General features: G+C 39.5%; 2 protein-coding genes across 3 annotated transcripts; one reads left to right on the top strand and one right to left on the bottom strand.

Annotated features, from left to right (window-relative positions):
- The first annotated feature begins 248 nt into the window (after positions 1 to 248).
- Positions 249 to 13114, top strand: LOC143156798 (mediator of RNA polymerase II transcription subunit 1-like). Its single transcript, XM_076330785.1, has 15 exons — positions 249 to 320; positions 1438 to 1522; positions 1888 to 1942; positions 2409 to 2541; positions 3620 to 3648; positions 5925 to 5996; positions 6091 to 6165; positions 7363 to 7433; positions 8249 to 8314; positions 8801 to 8909; positions 9639 to 9763; positions 10129 to 10241; positions 12004 to 12199; positions 12528 to 12623; positions 13089 to 13114. Exons 1-15 carry the CDS (start codon positions 249 to 251, stop codon positions 13112 to 13114), a joined length of 1323 nt encoding a protein of 440 aa, XP_076186900.1.
- Positions 13115 to 13165: 51 nt separating this feature from the next.
- On the bottom strand, positions 13166 to 20365 carry YAE1 (YAE1 maturation factor of ABCE1). Of its 2 annotated transcripts, XM_076330786.1 has the most exons (5): positions 20237 to 20365; positions 19358 to 19370; positions 19052 to 19191; positions 17308 to 17429; positions 13166 to 16901 (listed from the first exon to the last, which is right to left on the bottom strand). In XM_076330786.1, the coding sequence occupies exons 2-5, from the start codon at positions 19368 to 19370 to the stop codon at positions 16472 to 16474; spliced, it is 705 nt and encodes a 234-aa protein (XP_076186901.1). In that variant the 5' UTR covers positions 20237 to 20365; the 3' UTR covers positions 13166 to 16471. The 2 variants fall into 2 exon arrangements, with proteins under 2 accessions (XP_076186901.1, XP_076186902.1); XM_076330787.1 differs by lacking the exon at positions 19358 to 19370 and having other exon boundaries at positions 20279 to 20365.
- Positions 20366 to 21454: the final 1089 nt, after the last annotated feature.

A 21454-nucleotide genomic window follows, 5' to 3' on the forward strand; every position in this document is an offset into this window, starting at 1 on the left:
ATACAAAATCTCCCCCCACCCTTTTTCTGTCAGAAATCTTACAAAAATTAGATATTTGTATGCAAAATTCAACTAAAACAATTTTTTTCTGCCTCCTCTTTTGAAGCATAACACCTATGACCTTAGTAAGTTTTTGTATTTTTCCTCCTCCATCTTTTCTGGTTGCCAACTTAAATACATGCCATTATATTTAGAACATTTGGACATGTTTTTCAGATGCTGTGATAGCTATTTCTACAAAGGCTTTAATGGAACAGTTGCATTTAAAATACCAACAAAAACCATGGACTGAAACTCTGAAACGTGTCCATTTTTGCATGGTAAGAATCACAGATTTGGTGAGAGAAGGATATGTGGTGTAAAAGCAGGTTGCTAAGATGGTTCAAAAACTGTTTGACTTCAAAAAAAACCCCAAAACCCAAAAAACCTGGTGCCTATTATAGCCTGGCTCCTGATTTTTCTTACAACAGTGGATAAAAGTTTCCTGCATTATTTTAACACTTTAGAGGTTGTTTCTTGCACTATTTTAACCCTTCAGGAGCTAGCACTGATTGTCTAATAATTTAGGTTATTTCCCATTCGTTATCATTAGCACGTTCATAGTATGTAAAGACAATTTCTTGCCCATAGGACTGGGAGAAAAGACTTTTTCAGAAACTGGCCTGAAACCTGCTATCTAGACTCTCTCCCTCTGTGATATACCTTAAGTCATTCCATGGTTCCCGCCCTTCCAGTAGCTAATTATATTTAAGAATCATCTTTGTAAAAAGCAGATTAGCACAACTACTGTGAGCTTAGTATAAAAAGTCCCATTTGTTTCCATGTTTCTTTTTATTAATGCTTAACTAAAGCCTTACTCTGAAAACAGTGTCCTGAGTTTGAACATAGTGAAAACTTTTCAGCAGTGAATGTTCTTTGTGAATTGAAGTGTGAGTATGAGAATTTTTCAGATAAGAGCTAGAAGAGAAGCTGGGAGAGTTTGCTTGCTACTTAAGTTAGTATCTTCAGCTGGAACTTGCACCCTGAGTCTAAGCAAGTACAGCTGTGGTGCTTACTGATCTCTCCTTTTCACTCAGGCAGATTCCTCCTAAAATAAAAATCTAAGTATTTTCTTAGTTGATCTCTAGTATCACGGTGAAATTAGCTGACATAGCTTGTGTTCAGCTCAAAAGAAAAGGGAATGGAAAGCCGCTCCCTGCTCCAAAGGCCTCTGATATATAATTACTGCACAATAGGGTCTTCACGAATCCATTCAGTGCTGCCTCTTTAGAGATAGCTACAATCATAGGTCACTTCTATGTTTGACGAAAAGAAACTAGTGTTTTGTTGTACTGGGCATCGGGCATCGGTGTTCTGTGTCTCACAAGCAATGATATTCCACTTTGGCTAGTAATTTAAGGAGTCTTTCTCTGTCTCTTGTTTTCACAAATGTGCTAGGATAAGCCACTTCAAGGGCGTGTCAGCAATGCTCCAGATGGTCCATTGCTCTCTTGCATGGAGAAGATACAGAGGACGTTAAATGGTAACGAGCTGTCAGATAACTCCAAGTGTATTTTTTAATATTCTATGGAAACTACCCATCCTTCTCTATTGGTGATGTTCTGCACAAAGGGGTCAAATGTACAAACACAGAGGTGGATAGGACACAAGCGACTTGTGACTCGTCTTTGGGCTAAGCCTTCAGGCTATAGCTATTCTCTAAGTCTGAGAATAAGCTCTACCCAGCACAGCACTCGTTAATCATAGGGTAATAGTTGTCATTAACAAGAAGTCATGCAAGAGACACTATTTTCTCATTAGCTAAATCATACCCTTTAAAGCAAGATAATGCTGGTTCTACTTCTTGATCATTGCAGCCTAATTAAATAACATTTCTGTTTTTTGCAGCTAAATCTTTGTTTTCTGTGATGAACAGATTGGAATCTTTATCCAAACAAAAAGGGTAAGTTTGTTAATGAATAAATGCAAAATGAGCAAGCATGGCCCCATGTCCGGTGAGGAATACCATCTGGATGGCTTGTCAACAGTATTTTTTTTTTAGCTCAGTGTTCTAATGGAGTTATTACTTGGAATGGGCATAACTACCTATTTTGATTAACCCTTTGTGGAGGAAGTTGTTGGGTGAAGAGAGGGCATGCATGCCTAGGTCCCAAAGCTACAGGCTGAGGCAAATAGTTTATAGCAAACCAACATGGTAATGCAAAGAGCAGAGCGCAAATATATTGCCTGGTTGGATAGTTCTCAGAAGCTGAGCCAAGGAAGAGTTATTTTTGAAGCATCCCTGGCATCTCCTCCCACGACCAAGTAAACTATACTCATTTCCTTTCTTCACGTGACAGAGTTTTTAGGTATACAAGCCTCTTTTTTTTTTTTTTTTTTTTTTCTTTTTCTCTTTCCCCTCTCCTCAGGCTTAATGCTCATATTGGCCCCAGTGGGACTGCCTGCTACATAACATCAGACATGTTTTATATAGAAGTTCAGCTGGAGAAGGATGGAAAGGTGATGGATGTAAAGTTGGCTCACCTTGGAGAAACTCCTGTGGTAAAGTTAATTTGCTCTGTCTCTCACCTCCCTGTAGTCTGCCACCTGGCCTCCAGCTGCCATGTCAGAATGTCTTTGGCTTCCTTTTGGTCTTGTCACAGCTGCCAGCCTGTGCATGACACTAGCTACCTCTTTAGGTATCTGAATCTCTCGCCTAAACTTACAACTCGGTTACAGATATTAAGTACTATAGCACTAAATATTAAGGTAAAACTCAGCTGACATGCCCACCTTCCAAGAATTTTGTAGTACCCTGCATAAATACTTGTATTCTCATACTTCGATGTTACCAATATACAGTAAATAACAGGGTCTTAAAATATTTTCCTACCAAGGTGTAGTGCAATATATATGCCCAATGGAGGTCTTGGAGCTGTTACCGCAGATTCTGTTTTTCCTTATGCCTTCTTTAGGAGTATGTGCATTCCTACTAATGGGGGTGTTTTTCTTGCAAAATTTCTCATTAAATTATCGGCAAAATATCACTCTGCAGTTCACATACCATGTTCTGCAGTTGTTCAGTGTTACAGACAATCCTTCGGATCAAAGATATAACAACAAGCTGTTGCGGGGGGGCAGGGAGCACAAACTGTGATTTTTATCAGTGAGTATCCAAATTAATTAATTCAATTAATTTAGTCCCTTTTTTTCAGTTGCAGTCAGCCCAGGAATTCCAAGTTGTTCTGTTTAACCAGCACAGGGCTGTTGATCAGTGAATGCTGGACAATATTATTAGGGTGGAAATGCGTATCTAGAGAATTTTAGCACAGTAACTGCCAATAAAAGAAAACCTGGCAAAGATGCAATTTTTTTTTTCTGGAAGGAATTTCTCAACAAACTATTTCTGTTAATTTTATCCTCTTCCACAGAGCCTTTGTTCTTCTAATTATTATATTAATATTATGTTTTAACTGTTGTAATGTTAGTCTGGGTTTTGTTGTTTTTTTTTTTTTAAGGTAATCATTCAGCTAATTAAAAGTAATGAGGAACAATCTTATTGTTACCAATGAAATGCTTTTACAAGATGTTTCACAAAGGATGGTAAGAAACATGAAACTCCTCTCTCTTATTCCTGTAGGTTTGTGATGACTTGGTGCAGCATCTAAGGTAAAGAATCATTTGCAGAGTCTCTTGTTGAAGAGAAAGGAATTCCTGAGTCTTGTGTTTCTCTGAATGTTGTGGAGAAGTCAAGGCTAGAATGGTTTCAGTGTAAGAATTGAAGGAAAAAAGAAAAAAGCAAGAATCAGGAAACAATAATACGAATCCAGAAAATAACAGAAGAACTGAACCTTTTTGGATTTTATTTTAGGTGGGAAGTTGGTTCCAGTGCTCCATATTGGAGGTTGGTGGTTGTTGCAACTGTTATTACCCACTTCCAATTTGTAAATTCAAGGCTAAAACTGCAGCAAATATAATTTTGAAAAGATACTGCAGGCATTACTTATTTCTCAAGTCATTCCACTGAAAACAGCTAAATTGCACCTGCTTCAATGGAGCGAGGGGAAAGAGTAATCCCCAATACTTTGGCTCTAGCTGCCTGTTGAACACAGCCTTTGAATACTGGCATTTGTGTTGACTGCAAGAATTATAGAACTACTTGGACCCATAATTTTGAAAATGGACTGATAATGACAATTCAGAACTGGCAGATTTACAGATCCAGACCAGATACTACTTTTCCCTTTCTCCTTCCATCAAATACTAAATAGTCTTTGTATTGCCCTTATGCAAATGTCTTAACTACATGTCCTTCAGGCTTCTGTCACAGCAATGAAAGCAAGGTGATATCACATGGCCTGTTTTTCTTTTCAAATGCGTAGGAGATGTTACTTCAATTTTCTCATGTAGCAGTAGGGCACTATACATATATATTTATTTTTATTACCACAGTTTGTTCTGTCTGAATAGTTGCTGTTCCAGGTCAGGCCACCACCTTAAAAGTCCATTTAGAAGTTCTCCAGCCAATATGATCAAGGTTCCAGGTTTTACTAATAATGAGTATATTTAAGAAATTGGATTCTTTTTTAAATACCATGGCAGAACAGTTGAAAGGCAAGGTAAATAGAGAAAGAATAAACACTGACCTTGTATATTTCATCTGTCTTCTATGTGGACCTGTAATGCACCATCAGTTTTTCCAGCCCTCTCTTTCCTCAGAAATGAAGTTATATTAGCTTTATGGGTGTAAACAGCTATGTCTTAAAGCTTTAACTTGCATTTTCCTAGGTCTTTGACTCCCAGTGACGTTAACTGCCAGCAGTTTGGCTCTGACGACATATAGTTACCATTGGCACTGTGGGTACTACATGTCTGCCTTCCTGGTTTTGTTAGGATTTGGGACGAAGTGCAAGTATCCCTTCTACACCTCTTGGTGTAGTATTTTATTTGGTCGTAAGGCAGCTTGTTATATGTGTAACGTTTCCTGTGAGTCTCAAAGTAACTATAAAATCATGATGAACCAGCCAGCTAATGCATAGTCTGGTGCTGTGTCTGTGCCTGTACCTGCATGCCCGCTTCCTTCCCTTTTCCCTGCTTCCCCACTGATACGGTTGGAAAGAGTCATGGGAGAGCTGGGTGACTTATTTAGGTTTCTGTTTGGAAAGGATTTGTCCCAATGTGAAAGTCCAGGCAGGCTTACTTGGTCCCTCTGCTGATCCACATTGCAGCCACATCTGCATGGAAAGGGAAGGTATGTCTTACTTGAGTACAGCCCTCTGTGTGACTGCAGCACTAGAGAGTTTAATAAGGCTTGTAAAATCCACTTTAAATCCACTTAAGCAGGTGAGTAAATACCTGGTGGCTTAGTCCAAGCAGAGCTCCAGGCTATCAGAGCTAGTCAGAATCTGCAGGAATTCTGGGTTTTGAGCAGTCTGAACCATTCCTTCACAAACTTACGCAAGCCGCTTGTCCCCTGTTCTTTTTTTGATTGATGTATCTATCAATTGTATTTAAGATCTGTCTCTCTCACAGGGTGCTGTGAAGTGCAATATTAATACAATCCTTGATATTTTGATGAAAAGAACAATGTACAAATGCATTGTATTAGGGAAGTGTTACTACATGACTAGCTTTATTGGAACATCCGGAAAAGTGCTTTGCAGCTGATGAGCTGTCAAATTTGTGTATCGTGCACATCTATTGCTTTCAGTAGTGCATATTTAACCAGTGTCAGCTATAATTACATTGCTTTTTGCAACAGAGCCAAGGATTCACATTTCCTGGCATCTTCTAAGAAAATTTAAAAGCAGTACTGCTACTTGCCAGATCTGATAAGGAGGGGGCCTACGTCACTCTGAAATGGTGCTTCTTCTAGCAAGTTAGGTATAAAAGACTTACTATCCACCTCATTTAGTAGCGTGATAGCAATTGTTTCTTTTTGGTAGGATGAAGAACTATGATGCCTTTGGAAGGATTCTAGAAGACCTGTCAAATCTCTATCAAATTCCAGGAAACAGGTTGCAACTAGTTTTTACTTGAAAAACTTTAAAAATCCATAGCCTAGCTTTTGCTTACTTACAAAAATGATAATTTGACTTCTCTCTCTCCCAGCGAAATGAAAGCTAAGGGATACCTTGCTTTGCAGGCCCTTGAAAAAGACCTTTATTCAATGTCTCTTCTAGACAGGTAACTTGAAGCCTACCTCTTTCTCCCTTTCCCTCCACCCCCACCCCTTCATTTCACTAAAACACAAGTTAACTGATCTAATTATAGAGCAGGATGTGGAAGGCTAATGAGTTTTCTCCCACTGGAAAGCTTGAAGCCTTTCTGCAGTTTGCCAACCCCAGGCATGCCAAACAAGACGATCTGCTGAACTCCTGTGCTTTATCTGAGACTTGCTGGGAAACTGGTTGGTTGCAGAGCTTGGGTGTGTGTGCATGTGACCACTCACTAGGAGCAAACAGTGCATCTGAAAGTCAGCAGTCGTGTTTAGATCTCCCTGTGGTAGAAGTGAAATATACCTTTTGGGGTCCTGCTGTTTGGGTATCTCACTTTGTACTCAGGTTTTAGATCATAAGTAGGGGATGCTAGCTTTCCTCCTATCCTTTCTTTTGTCATTTCTCCTTTCAAAGAGTAGGATTACAGATAGATGGGAAACAGATTTTCCTAAACCCTCTGGTAATTGTACAATGATTTTCATTCTTTTCAGAAAATCAGAGTTGAAGGCAGTGCTTTCCTTCTGGATTTTTGAAGCGTCTTTTCTGATCTCTTGCCTATTAAGTACTCTCGGCAAGCACAGCCTTCTGTAACTTGAAACACTCTCTTGGCTTATTTTTGTACAGTGTTCCCTTATGAAGCATACTAACTCCATGAACAAATATACTATATCGTTGCTGATCACTGATATCTGAGTAAATATTATTTCTGAGTTAAATAGATTATTCATCCCATCTATGATATAAGTTAATGCACTGCAGAGTTTTAATATGCAGCTGTGTAACTGTGTACAGCTGAATACATACAGCCATAATGACATTTGAGATTAGAGATTGGTTCTGTTTGAGTTAGTTTACCCAGGTTATTTCCTCACTCTTAGCTCAACTTGCTGCTCCAATATTTTTGTCCCCCTTCATTTCTGGTAAATAGCACATCAAGTTACAACATGAAACAGCTCAGATACAGGGTTGAAACTGGAAGCCCAAGTCCTAGGAGTAATGTATGAGTGGACTGATGGTGTTTTGGAAGCTGTCATAACAAATGGAGACACAATCTACTTCCAAGAAAGCATCGTCTCCCTTTGATTAAGGATGCAAATTATGCTTTACATTAGCCTAGCTAGCACTGCAACTCAGGAAACACTAATCAAGATGTGTTTTGAACTAGAGCACAGGATGTAAACAGAGTTACTGAAGTACTTCATGGAAAAGTAGGACACCTGGTGCCAAGAACTGGAGGTGATTTTTTTTTTCTTTTTTTTGTGGATTCAAAGAATTGTAATAAAAAACCCTACTGAGTTGATCTTTGTTTACATTAAAGATCCTGTATTATAAATAAAACATGCTGTAGGGACTTACTGTGTCTGTATTCTCAAATAGTGTACAGACATACAGAAGGAGAGAATACAAAGAGGCCAGGTGGTTTATCAGCTACTGCAACATTGACTTTGCAGCAGCCTAAAAGCAAAGGCAGCAGTATTCTGAGGTTATGTGGGAAACCACAGTTTGGGAGTAACCATGAGATGACAGCGGTAGTAGCTGAGATAATACTCATGTTGCCTAAAAGGCAAATACAGTCAGTTGATAAGTTTTTTTGGCTCATCTACACCGTCAGAAGTGAACTTTAACTGTTAATGTGTTATAGTTCATAAAAGTACTTCTAACACATGCTACCACTATCCTGTTGCACAGCATGAGTGTCCCTTATGCAAGTATTACAACTTTCCCTTCTATTTCAGACTAGTCACTGAAAGCTAGCAGTTTAGCTAGTATCTTTAAGGCTGAACAACAGGTTATTGTGCAAGAGATATAGAAACTTAATCTAATCTTTTCAAAGATGTCCGATGACTTTATACACTGACGGTTTAGCTGTTAAATGCTGACTAAGAAAATGCTGTGATTTGAACATACACTATAATTAGAGATACACTCTTACGAGGAATCCCCTTCTGCCCATCTACACTGCTCTTGTTTTTTTTCCCCTTTGTGTCAACATGTCTAACGTATTTCCTCTACTGACATGTGTAATAAGCATTTTTTTTTTAATTCCTCAGGAACTTCTATGAACATTGAATTTTACATTTCTCCCTATCAAGTTTTGGAAGCAGAACTAAATCCTGGTAAAGCTAGAAAAGCAGAAATACCTAATGAGAGAACTTTTTCAGCACTACCTGTTTCATTAAGCAAAGTTCATTAATGAAACTCAGAAATAAGATTTAAAATTCTAGTTTAGCAGAATGATTTATGTGATGCTCTTTAGCACAATTATAATCTACACCAGGAAACTACCTTCCCGTTTCTTGGCTGTTGACCCAAATTGAAGTGAGAGTAATATCAACCAAAATAACTGCCTAGCCAGCATGAAAATGACTGGTGGTTGCTTGATCTATTTCATGGCATGTCCCAAAAACAGCTATTGCTGCTATCACCATTGGGCAACTTTGGCATTTTGGGTGTGGTCTGTGCAGGCTTCTCCTTGCTGCCCAAGCCATTGTGGCTGTCAGTTGGACCTGACCTTTAAAAGACCTTACCATCGTGTGTTTTGTATGCATAGGATTAATCTACACTGACACAAGGAAAATAATGCAGTTCTCTTTCTCCCTCAGGTTCCCAGGTATGTGGAACAAAAACTGTTGTAACTGTTGAAGGCACAGATATGCTCCACAAACTTCCTCTTTCTCCACTGCTTGTAGATTCTCAAACTGGAGAGGACGGGTGAGGCTCTGGACACTTCTCAATACAGAAATGGATTTACAAGTCATTGGCATTAACCTCAGCGTAACTTACATTCAGCCTCTGCTAAAACAGGAAGCTCTTTTTTACTGATGGCATTATGCTCCATAGAGACACCCTCTATAACCTATGGCTTTTACAGTCTTCCCAAATGGACTTTAAAGTTATTGTGTTCATATTTAACTGTGTCAGTTGCATTGAACTGTGGATTTGTTCATAGATTTGAAGCTAGAAGGAGCCACTGGAACAATATTACTTAACTTCCTAGTATTCAAGAAGCAATTCCTGCATAGTTTCAGAATAAATAAAGCATATATTGAGGAATATCACACCTTAACTATACAAAATAGTTTGTCATCCCACCATGGATACTGACACCTCATCTCTCTCTACTTCTGTGCTAGGCTGGAGGGAAAGTCTGAAGTCATTCTCCAAAATAAATCACTATAGAATGATTTATAGCAAACATCCTTGTGCACTGTTCCTCAGTTTCTGGTGGCTCACTTTTCCTTTCTGCCGGTCTTCACATTAACCTTGTTTTAAAACGTTAAAGGCTATAGTTGTGTTTACAAAGCAAAACTCAAGACAGAAGAAGTATGGAACATAGTAAACCACTAGGGACCTGATAGTGGTCTTGCACTAGGAGTCCTTGTTATGTGAATTTATGTAATAAGCTTTCATTCTGACTTCTTTTTTTTTTTTTTTCCCCAGCAACCCTGCTTTTTTGCCACTGACTGATGAACTCAGCATGGATTTGCCAGCTTTTTTTGTGTTGAAGTTTCACCAGCCTATTCCTATGTCCTCATCCAGTATTGAAGAGATACAGAGGCTCACAGGCATGTTATAATTGTTTTTAAGACTAAGTACTCCTGTGACTATGCATTGCTTATTTATTTGCTTTTTATTTCCCTGTGTTAGTATTGTAAGAGGAAAAACTGGTTTCTGGGGCAGAATGTGTTCTGTTCTATCAGCCCAAGTGTAATATTTTAGCAATCAGTGCAAAACACAAAAGTTCTAAGAAAGATATAGCAATTACAGGCAAAGATGTTAAACACTCTACCTCAAATTCCCATTAGCAAAAAAGGGAATAAGAAAGGAGACTAATGTTTTTGTCTTTTTAAAACATTGGTTTTGGTTTTAGTATTAGCTTTCATGTACAGATGTAACCTAAATGCTAATAAAAAAAATCACCTGGTTTCAGGAATTCAGATTACTGGCTTGAAACTAGCTCCTCTATATGAGCTGATTGTTCAGTCTACCCTTAAAGAAAAATGCAGTGAAGACTTGTCTACACATAAATCCTGTTTCTTTGTGGTGAGTACAGTGTGCATTTGACACACACTCCGCCCTTGTGCAAGATATATACCGAATTATATTTCCCCATAAGCAAGCAATGCAGACTTCCCAGAATCCCAACAGCATTTAAACACTCTTTGGGAAATAGTTCAAGTTATTTATGAAACAATACTAGGCCCTTTCAAGTGAGTGAGCTTCTCATCCTCATTAATGAAACACTGTGTGCATGGACGCTGAAGTCATACTAATTTGTCTGTGTGTAACCCAAATATTTACTCTTCTAAAAATTGCTCAGAACTTTATCATTAATGCCTTAAAAAGAAGGAAACTTATTGGCTGGTGTGAGGAGCAAGTCCCAAGATGGTACTTACCTAGATTTTTGAAGGTCTTTATCATGCTGCATGTCACGCTGCGTATCACACTCTTTTAACAAAAAAGATTTCTTGATTAGATAACACTGAGAATACTGATTCCTTTTAAAGGGTCTGGCAGGAAGAAAAGTGTAGAGTATTACAACAGTGATGTCAATTACTGTCTAAAGCCACGGTTGTTTAACTTCCCTTTTAGATGGCTTCCCTTTTAATAACTGTTTTATTAAAAAATATTTAATTTAGGCTGCATTAGATGTAGAGGAAAAGTTTCAGAATAGAAAATGGTGGCTAAGATGCTTTCTGCCAGACTTATGTACAGGGCAACTACAAGGCAAGCTTCAAAGATCTACTTTTTTTGCTAGGAAACATTGATTTTGCAATTCATGGCAACAAAAGAAGAGGGCACTTCTTTCTCTTCTACTAGCAGTGTTAGCAGAGCCCATTGCCTACATAGTTCTTGGACTTTGAGGTGGTGGTACAGAAGGTAGTAGTAAGCTTACACCATGCTAAAATAAGATTTAGCAAAGCTCTCCTCTATAAAGCCCATAAGATGGGATGAATTTTTCATTTCCACTAAACACATATGAAAGGCTCTGTAAGTCTTCAGCAGTTCCCTAAAATATTAGTACTTGCTGGGAGATTGTTTTGCTTCTGAGTTTAAAGATTTTATTTCTAGAAATAAATTACTAAATTGAATTCTAACCTTGAAAGGAGTGTAGGGGAAACCCTTTTGCTCCATGAACACCCAAGGAAAAGCTCTTTTATTCTGTTCTTCAGCTTTTCTTAATGCAGACCCTGCTAATTAACTGCCCTGCCCTGTTCTTAAGGTGACAGTTCCCATTTGGCATCCTGAAGTAGATAACACAATATTGCACTTCTAATTTTGTCATAGAATCACTGTCAACATGGACAGGTGGCAAATTTTTCTTACTATCTCCTCTTCTTCAAATGAATCATCAGGACGTATTCTAGCCAAACATGCTTCTCCAAAGAAAGCAGTAGTGATGGAGGGAGGAACGAAATACGATGCCCCAAAGAGATTTCAGGCAAAACTGCTATCCAGTTTGTACAACTGTCAAGCAGCACTACTATGATATTCTTCTGAGAGAAGGTCTTGGTTGTTAATGTTTTCATAGCCTACAGGGCTCTTAAGAGTAGTTGGAAGAATTGGTGGCAGCTGAACTCCTGACCACTTGGGTCTGGGTATATTCACCTAATTTGGATGCATCTGGGAGGGAGAGTGGATCTCATTTAGCTTCCTCCATGGATTATATTTCTACTGAAATGCAGAGAGACATGATGGACATACTAGAAGTGCGTCTTCCAAAATTATTTTTGCTGTCAGATTGTGCATCAAGCTTTATGTTCTTGTTTTCAGTGCTTGAAATATCATCATATTTGTTGTTCAGTCTCTTCCAGATTGCCCAAAGCACTGTTATTTCATAAACAAAGGCTCAGAAAAATCAGATTTAACAGGAGCCTTGGTCAGTAAAATCCCATTTAGCCATCCGAAGTGTGTGCATGGCGTAATAGAGATTCTTCGACATCAAGTGGCATATAACAGTCTTATTAGCAGCTGTGTCTCTGAGAAGCATATAAATGAAGGTAAATTGTGTGGCTGGAAGTAATGGCAGAGTATTAGAGAGAAACTAGTTTCTCAGCTGGGTGTTAACAGATTTACTGCTCCCTTGCCAAAGCTGTCATTACTTATGGAGTATTTGAAATGATAGAAAATCCTTAATTCTAGTATTACACTCTGATTATTTTTTTAAAAAATCTCCTAGGTCTGACACTTCTATAAGCATAAACTAAGTTGCCAAAGTAATTAATAATTAGATTCTACTGTATCAGTATTTTTTAAATTCTGGCATGTGATTCAGCCAGAGTCAAGGTTCAATGCGTGAATATGACTAAATAGTAATTTTATTTCTAGATGATTCAGAACTGCTTTACTTTGAAGTGGTACCACAGAAGAACACCAGCTTTTCTGTCTTTTTCCTTCATCCTGTGAAAGAGAATTTAGCCTGTGGTACGTGTGGAATAATTGATACTGTCCTCTTTATTGGGCTGACAAGGGACTTGGTCCTATCTAGGCTCTTGCACTACGCTCCTCCATTACAAATACATTCTAAGGGCTACTCTCAATGGTGTGCAACCCATGAAAAACACAAAGTAGCACTTGTGTATAAATTGCTTACTAAAGTGTTCTGTATTCAGCGTAAAACAGAAAGTAAATGCAAATATTCAAGTCCTATTCTGTCTTGGCCTGCAGTTAATTAATAAATTGTGAGTTCTACTGTTTCTGATTTAAGTATATTAGGAAAAAGCAAGTCTTATGCAAGACCACTGCTGCAAGCCCCTTCCCATTGACTTCAGTCTCACCTCTCTTGAAGCACGAGAATGAAAGGATGGTTTTCAACATTTATAAAAATGTTTATTTTGAAATACTTATACTCTGTTCTTTCTTAGTGATAATTGATGTTATAACCTCCAGAGACGTCCAATGTCACCTTCATTTAAATCCTCAAGATCCAACTCTAAATTCTAGTGACGACTTTATAGCAAGAGCTGTGAAGCGGTAAGTAGTTTTATTTTATTTTGTAACAGTTCGAATGAACCTCAGATGTCCATTTAAAGGAAATATCATGTGCGTTCACAATGCCATAAACTCAAACAGAAAACTTCAGTCTAGTAAAAAGTTGTAATAGTGAGAATAAGTTACTTCAGTGTCTTAAGTACCTCTCAAAAATTTTAAACATTGATAGTGATGGAAAGTGTTTTTTTCTAGTAGAAACCATGTGGGGCAGGGAAACACTTTCGAATGAAGAGAGTTTTACCTTTTATAAAGATGCTCTTTTTTTTTTTCTTTTGTAAACATGTTTTTCTGAAGACTTTAGCTGATGACAGTCTCATGACTGGTATAACTTAAAATAGCACGGAAAGGACTTTTTCCACATCTACCGAATACCAATCAGTGCTTCTTTTCAGAAAGTGAGGTATATATGGCACATCTACAACGCTGTCTCTGGCTTGTTTTCTGAAACAAATTCCCAGAGAGGCAAGTTGCTGTGATATATGAACATATGTTAGAGAAAGGACTGGGAGCACCAATTTATTTGGCATAAGCTAGTATACAACTATTATCTATTTGATGACAGCAAGATCAATGCAGGTTGGATTTTGAACCTGTTTAATTAGCCTGCCCTGTCTTAAGTCACAGGATACTAGACACTATTCCCGGAACCAGGTAACTCTATTGTTAAGGTGGAAAAAAAACTCCTCTAGTGTCGATAGTGTTTTAGAGAAGATATGCTCTGTACCTGTCTTATACAAAACATGAAAGTTACAATGATAAAACTCAGGAAGAATGAATATATTTCAATATTATAGTTTAGGTTTTCATTAAAAGCACCCTTATGACTTTTTTTCTTTTTTTGACCAAACCTTCCCGTTCTTTCTATCAAAGTTTCTTTGCACGGCTAAGCTCAAAGATCCGGCACTTGATTTCATTGTGTCAACATATGTTTCCGGTATAGCACATGTAGTTATATTGTAGTTAAATGTAACGCCTATTATGTTGTATAGGGCAAAAAGATGCAAGGAGGTAGTGCTGTTTTCCACCACATGTACCATTCAGGTGTCAGCCACAGTTTAAAAAAAAGTATGTTGAAGAATGGATGAAGTCTGTAATAGTGACTAATATTTCATTTCCTCCTTCAGTTGCATGTCAGTCCCAGTTGTCATGAGAGCGATTTTCAGGAACGCTGCCAAGGTGAAAGCTGATAGTGAAACACAAGACATGGAAGTAGACATGAAACAAAAACCTCAACCACCATCTGAGCAAATTATGGATTCTAATAGTCTTAAAGCTCTTTCTGTGGCTGGTCTGCAAGATTTGATAGTGACAGATAAGCCAAGTATTACAGACAGCTCAAAAGAAAATCTCTCCACAGCCAAACTGGAAACTCTGGGTGATAACATGGAAAAAAGTAACCCCACAGTAAGCACAGAAACTTTGTGCAGAGTGGAGGAAAGTACTTTCGCAACTAGTACAGAAGCTGTTATGATAGATAAGTAAAACACACAATCTATTGTTTGATAATCAAACAAGAAAGAAATATTTTCCCTGGTGTAGATTGCTTTTGCAGAAGTAGTTGGAGAGAACTTGGCAAGCTCACTGTCTACTTAGTAATTTGTGAATGAAGTTTCCTCTTTGCACACTATTAAATACATAGAAGTAATACTCTTGAATTTGCATTTTTAAACTTCCAAATTTGGAAAGTCTAACACTGCTCTAGTAACCTTTATTTTTGTCTGCACCATATTCTACCACAGTATGGAAGAAATTTCTGTCTAACATACGTGATACAGGCTATAACATAACACATCCACTTGTAGAAAAGTAATGTTTATCCATGTCAGCATTATGCTAAATAAATTGAGAAAAAGAAAGTTGTTTGAACAATTTTGTACATACATAATTAATGCAGACAGCCCTATTTGTTCACTATTTCAGAAACAGGTTCAGTAAGAGACTCTTAACTGCAGTTCTGTTTTCCCCTAATGCAGAAGTGGCACTGAATGGCAGCCAACCTTACGGTCTACCAACTCCATGGCAGGATGATAGTCTTTAGTAAGAAAGTTGTAAACTCAGTCTCTGAAAATCAAGTAATTTTTACCTTAGCTTTTTTCTGGCCTCAAAGTATAAAACTGTTTTGTGATTTAATTTTTTTTTTTTAAAAGTATCGTTAAGTCAGCCTTTCAAAATTTCAGTTTCTCTCTGTCTAAACCTGCTTTGTCTCAGACATGAAGGAAAGTTACAAGCCACTTAAAACAAGTAAACTCCTAACTTACTGCAAATCAGTTCAATTAGTGTAAAACAGAGATAGGCATTCACAAAGAAAAGACTTCCTGACCAGAGCAATTCACAGCTACAGTTAAGGCAAGCAACAGGAAAAGGAGTCAAACATAGAATGTTGGCACAGAAATACAAAGTTGTCAGAAATACACGTGTTTCTAAGAGAAGGTGAATAAGCCTGGCTTCCTTGAAGAGTTTGGGAAAAACACGATGGGAATGGGGGAAAGAGTTCAGGCTAGAAGGACTGGTGAAATAAATACAAAAATAACACAAGGAAATTATTAGACTGGAAATGTGTTCAGTGTGGTCTAACAGGGTAAGATTAGATGGTCTAACAGTAAAACCATGGAATTGTCAGTAATTCTGCATTTGAAGAGAATGGTGTTTTCAGCAAAAGTTAAATAAATAGAACTGTATGAGGAGGAAAAAAATAATTTTTAACTGTGAAAGTGCACTGCATAGTGGTTACAAAAGATAAGAGGAAGAATTTGACAAAAGGTGAAAAATTCCTATATTTTATATAGTGACTAGAGAGACTCACAGCACTCTAGAAATCAGCAGCAAATCCTGCTCTATTTTGCATAGAGTTAGCATATCATCAACAGCAGCTTATTCTGCAAGAACAGCTTGTCTATAGCACTGGGCATTTATTTTTTAGATATTAGAGGGGACCTATTCAGAAGGGCTATTTAAGGGACCTGCTCTATTTCCAAACTGCTGCCAAAAGAGAAAGTGAGAGTGAAATGATAGCTTCTGACACAGAACAGAAACATGTTTAGTAAATCATTGTAGAGCTTTAAAAGTAATTTCCCCTTTCTGTGTAAGTTACATTTAAGATTGGAAGCAAGGGTTGTTTTGCCAGGAGCCAAAGCATGGTGAAGATTTACAGAAGTTACCTCTACTGGGAAGCATCAAAATCAGATTTCCCTAAAACAAAGTGATGCATCAGCCTGTACGTGGTCCACAAACTGAGAATCAAATCCAGTGGAGATAATTTTAAATACCATGAGACAGAAAAACTAATGTTCCAGTTGCTGGACATGGTGGAGTATATCCGGTGATAAGCCCAGTTGCTCTACTAGCCAAACAGTCTGCTTTTTAACCCAAGCAAGGGTTGACCTTTCAGGATCTGTGCAGAGTTTTGCCTTGCTGCACTCAGACTGCAAGGAACCAACCTCACCATTATTTCTACAGATGTTTTCACCAGAGCTGCCAACGTCTTCGTGTTTTCCGGCTTTAACTTCATTGTACTCTGTCCCAGCTGGTGCTGTGTGATTAAGGTCCATGTCCTGAACAGAATCTAAAATGTGTCTGAGATGTGGCTGCTGTTCAACAGAATTCAGATTCTTAAGCACATCTTCTTCATGCTTTCCAACCACATCAAGAAGATTATTTATCTTACTTAACGCAGAATCATGTCCATTAAAATGACACCAGGATAAGAGAGCACTGAAAAGTGAACAACAACAACAAAAAAAAGTAATTACATGTACCCACACAGACCCCGAGCTGTTGAAGGGAATCAGCAATGTGACGATATCTATACTATATAAATGTATATATCTTTCATTCACATTTTCTGGGAAATTCAAGCAGTAGAACTGAATATTAAGCTTAAAGAAGTAGATTCAGATAATTTTGGAAGAGCAACTGAAGGAGGATTTTTAAGAATGACCACTCTACACCCAGGTAGGTAATTCCCTGTATTCAAGACCTGAGAATTCCCAGGTTGCTCACTTTGGACAGATTTACAATGCACTTTTTTTTTAAATTAAAACAAACAGAAAACTTGCATGCACGCTCCCTCCGTACACACCCTCCACACATACACGACCTTAAGGAGTTTGTAACCTACTTCAGGGTTCCTCTGAACTGGCCACATGTAACCATCAGCTCAGCACCGTGTCTGTAACCTTGATTAAAGCCTTCCTGGAGTGCAAGTTCTTTCCCAGCCTCAATTCCATCCCTATAGCCTTCCTGTAATAAGAGTAGTGAAACAGGTTGTTCACAAGATGAAAAATTGGACCTATGGCAATTTCATAACAACAAAAAAAGTTTAAACAAGTATTCAGTCTCTTAAATTACAGCTTCTGGATTTGAAGATGCCGCCCGGCTACACCCCCACTGCCAAACCAAAACATGCTTTTTGCAGTGCATTATGATTTACTGATCTGTAAGATCCAGTTTTTTTCCAAAAGGATCCCCAGAAGGTCAGAAAATAAGAAAAGTATTTTTAGAAATGTCAACAAATAAGACAAAACTGCAGGAAAGCATGCTTGCTTTTATGATGACCAACTCCTTTATGAAAAATTCCTTAAAGAATACCACATATAGATTTCTAGACATCTAAAAATACATAGGCTGCAAAGCTTCCCCTTTAGCAGAGGTACCCTCCTGTCTGTAATCCATCTACCTGTTTTCACAAAACTAATTATTGAGCCTTGCTTCTCTGTTTGCCATATCTCACTCAAGAGTTATACGGGAAAAAAAGACGGTGATGGAGTGAGTCACATATAAATTATACATAACATTATGATTGCTTTCTGTAAGAAACAGCTAACGATTGTAATGCAAATTAATTTCTTTATATTCTAATCACATTACCATATAACATAGAATAATTCTCAACTTTTTTTCACACCAAAATTGCAAGTTGTAAGACCGAAAACTTCTATTTGCTCATGAGAGAAGAAAATTGGTGGCCTTGCTAGAGAAATAGCCAGGAACAAGAACGTTTCTTTATTTTGCCCAACATACAGCTCTAACCTCAGTAACATTTTATGATTTTGGAGTATCTACTCATAAAATACCAGAAGGATTTGCGTAAGAACACTAAACAGCCCCTTAAGAAAACCAGTCTTTTCAAGGGACTCAGATGCAGGAAACCTTTCCTTGGAGAATAATACAACAGCTCTGTTGTAATGCCCTTCCTCATCAACAGCCTACACAACAGCTTCCATTCATGTTCTTCAGCCAAATGCTGTTCACCCATGAGCAGACGAGCCCTACTGGCCCCACTCTGAATGACAATGTATTTGTTGAAGTAACCTGGGTTTATGTACTTGTTCCCTGCAGAATTCCAGGGAGAGAAGGTCTGCAGAAGCCTGCTTTCATAAAATGTATTTTTCACTAGGAGAATAAATAAGCCACAGAACTACCCAGACCACAACATCCAATTGTGGTTCCACATGGAGTCACACATCTTAAATCTGACTGATGAAGAAATCTACTTAAAACCCCAAACATCTCATATTTCTTTATTAGCACTGTTTATCTGTGTTGCCCTACATTTACTAGTGGTATACTACAAGTATGAAGCAAATAGCTCACATGAGAATTTAGCACTGCCTTTTACAAATGCATATGGTTGTACAGAGGGAGCCAATGTCTTTTGGTAAACCAGTGCTTTGCTCTGATAGACTACTAGGATAGAGTTTCTGTAAATTCCTGCTAAATTTTCCTGACATTCAGAAGAAACTAAGCCACAGTAACTTTTAAGCAACCACTCTTAGCTTTCCCTTTAAATCAGCCATATGTATATCACGGTATGTATCAGTAAATCTAAAATGGTTAAAAAGACTATTAAATTATTGTTATACCTTCAATCTTTTTTTCATGGCGCTGTTCCATTCTTTCTGTAGTAGATACATCTCATCTGCATCTTCATCAAATATATCCTCACTGGATCGGCTGACTGCAACTTGTACCCAGGACATAACAGCAGTGATGACTATGACCTCTGTTTATGTGGTAAAAAAAATACTGAGAAACTCTCAAAAGTCCCTCTAGCTAAGTGTCAGATTAGAAGTATAGGCAAAAAATGTGAGTTCTGAAGAGAAGTCATGTACGGAGCTGATTATTCAGCCTGTACATTCGTTTCCACATGGAAAACGGATGCTGTTTACCATCAGGGTGCATCTGTCAAGAGAAGACAGTCAGATCATCACTGGTAAAGCAACTTCTGTAATTTACGAGGACAACTTAAGACAGTAGTTTCTTCCCTTCTTATGGCAGTGACATGCATATGCACATTAAATGATCATTTCTAAATGTCGCTAGTACACGAACAGCAGGCAGGAACAACTTTATGACTTGATTCTGATAGCAGCTGACAAATAGCCCCATATAGCTTCCATGCAGTGCATTAAGTTATACACATAGGTAATTGCCTGCAGAGTTAATAACCGGCAAGGACTTTCACTTCTGATTTTTCAGTTTCCTGGTTATGCCAAACACTTAACCATCTTATAAATCTTGAATAGAAATACTCCTTTATATTTTGAATAAAGAATTAGCTAGTTCTACTGCAGAGAGAAGACGTAACTGGATTATTTAATCTTTTCCACTGAAGAAAACCTTAAGAGGCCACTCACAACTAATCCATTGCATCGGTGGAAATTCTTACAACCCACAAACGCTGCTTCTTGCAGAGGCACCAGCGGCTCTTAGGGAACCGAGGGCCCTAAGAGCCATCCTGCGCCCGGCCACGCTGCTTTTTCTGGGACACAACTGGCTGGAGTCTCGCAGTCTACAGGCTCCCTCCCTGCGGCGGGCCAGAGGTGCACCCCACCGTCCCCACACCTTTCCAGCCAGCAGATCGCAAAACCATGCCACGACGCGCCAGCGCCGCCCTGCCCAAACCTCGGCCGAACCCACAGGCCCCCCGTCGCGGCCCCGGCCCCGGCCAGGCCGCGACCCGCCATTTCACGGCCGGTCGCTCAACCCGGCAGGCACCCAGCTCCCCACAAGCCGCCGCGCTGCGGAGAGCCTTCCTTCTCCCCCACCTGGCGGCAGGCGCAGCCTCGCCTCACTTCGCTTCGCCTCACCTCCGCCGGCTGCTCGCTCAGCCCCGCGCTCCGTCTCCTCACCACAGCCGCCGCGCCACGGCGCTCCACTGCCCACTGGGGGCCGCCATCTTGGCTAAGGGCAAACTGGCTTCACTGCCGTCGGAAGCAATAGGGGAGCAGCAGCCATGTTGGCTGAGGGCAAGCTCCGCGGAGGCCACAGTTAAACAGCCGCCATCTTAACCCGTAGTCCCGTGGCTTCAAAGCCCGTCTGAGACGCTGGAGGCGGGCGGCCATCTTGAGTGAGGGCGCAGCCTCTCATCCTCCTCAAGGAGGCGGGACGGGGTGGCCGGGCCGCTGGGCCGTCCTGCCCACCGAGGGGTTAGAGTCGGTGGAGGAGGCCGGGCGCTGGCGGCGGAAAAAGCCATTACTGTGAACCCCTCTCCCGGCTCTCCAGAGCGAGGGGCGTGTGCCTGCTCCAGGCCTTCCGCAGTGGCCTCAGGCCAACTCTGGGGGGAGTGTGTTCCCCGGGGCATGGAGGTTTCGTCCTCTTTTCAGCCATACATTGTGGAATTTTTAAAAAAATCTGCCTCCTTGGCTTCTGAATCCGCAAGGTCAAATGTGCCCTTAAGCTGTCCTCTACAAGATTTAGGCATCACAATAATAAATCCTTTTTAATATGAAGGGTGCCAGCAGGAGTCAAGTGTTTCATTTTTTGCTTCTGTTGGAGAAAACAGTAGCATGCTTTTGACATAAATACCACAGAATAATGTGTTTTTCTTGGCGCACGCTGCATTTAGCATATGAGTGTAAGTTTAAAGTTGGTTAAAACATACTATACATCAACTTTGAATTCAAGTTGTATGTCTCTCCAAATTGCCAACTCCTGTTACAGTAAATGCCCTCATGTACTGAGTGCTTCTGCAGGTCCCGGAGAGGGAGCATGTTTGCTCCTCGTCCGGAGAGGCTGATTCCCTGTTTACCAGGCTGGCCATGGCGCCACACTCACCCCATGGCGACTGCCAGGTGTCCCACCTCCTGTCCCACGGATGGCTGGTGAGATTCATGACAGCAGAGCCTGTCCTCACACTGCAGGTACTGAGAGATGAACGATCGCATGCTGCAACTCACACAGCGACAGCACTCTCATTCCTCTTGTCCCTTTTGTTTTGCAGAGACAGCCTGTCCTCCTGCTTGTGGCCCTTCTTGGATGCTCAC

The sequence above is a fragment of the Aptenodytes patagonicus genome, chromosome 2 (assembly GCF_965638725.1).
Source record: "Aptenodytes patagonicus chromosome 2, bAptPat1.pri.cur, whole genome shotgun sequence".
In the NCBI taxonomy this organism is placed as follows: domain Eukaryota; kingdom Metazoa; phylum Chordata; class Aves; order Sphenisciformes; family Spheniscidae; genus Aptenodytes; species Aptenodytes patagonicus.

What these genes read in the sequence shown, in the direction of transcription:
- LOC143156798 (XM_076330785.1), top strand. Translation starts at nt 249, where the DNA reads ATGGAACAGTTGCATTTAAAATACCAACAAAAACCATGGACTGAAACT. An exon ending in AACGTGTCCATTTTTGCATG is followed by an intron (nt 321 to 1,437) that starts GTAAGAATCACA and finishes CAAATGTGCTAG; the next exon opens with GATAAGCCACTTCAAGGGCG. An exon ending in ACCTTGGAGAAACTCCTGTG is followed by an intron (nt 2,542 to 3,619) that starts GTAAAGTTAATT and finishes TTATTCCTGTAG; the next exon opens with GTTTGTGATGACTTGGTGCA.
- YAE1 (XM_076330786.1), bottom strand. An exon ending in CCATGAAAAAAAGATTGAAG is followed by an intron (nt 17,430 to 19,051) that starts GTATAACAATAA and finishes CTCTTATTACAG; the next exon opens with GAAGGCTATAGGGATGGAAT. An exon ending in CAGTTCAGAGGAACCCTGAA is followed by an intron (nt 16,902 to 17,307) that starts GTAGGTTACAAA and finishes TTCACTTTTCAG; the next exon opens with TGCTCTCTTATCCTGGTGTC.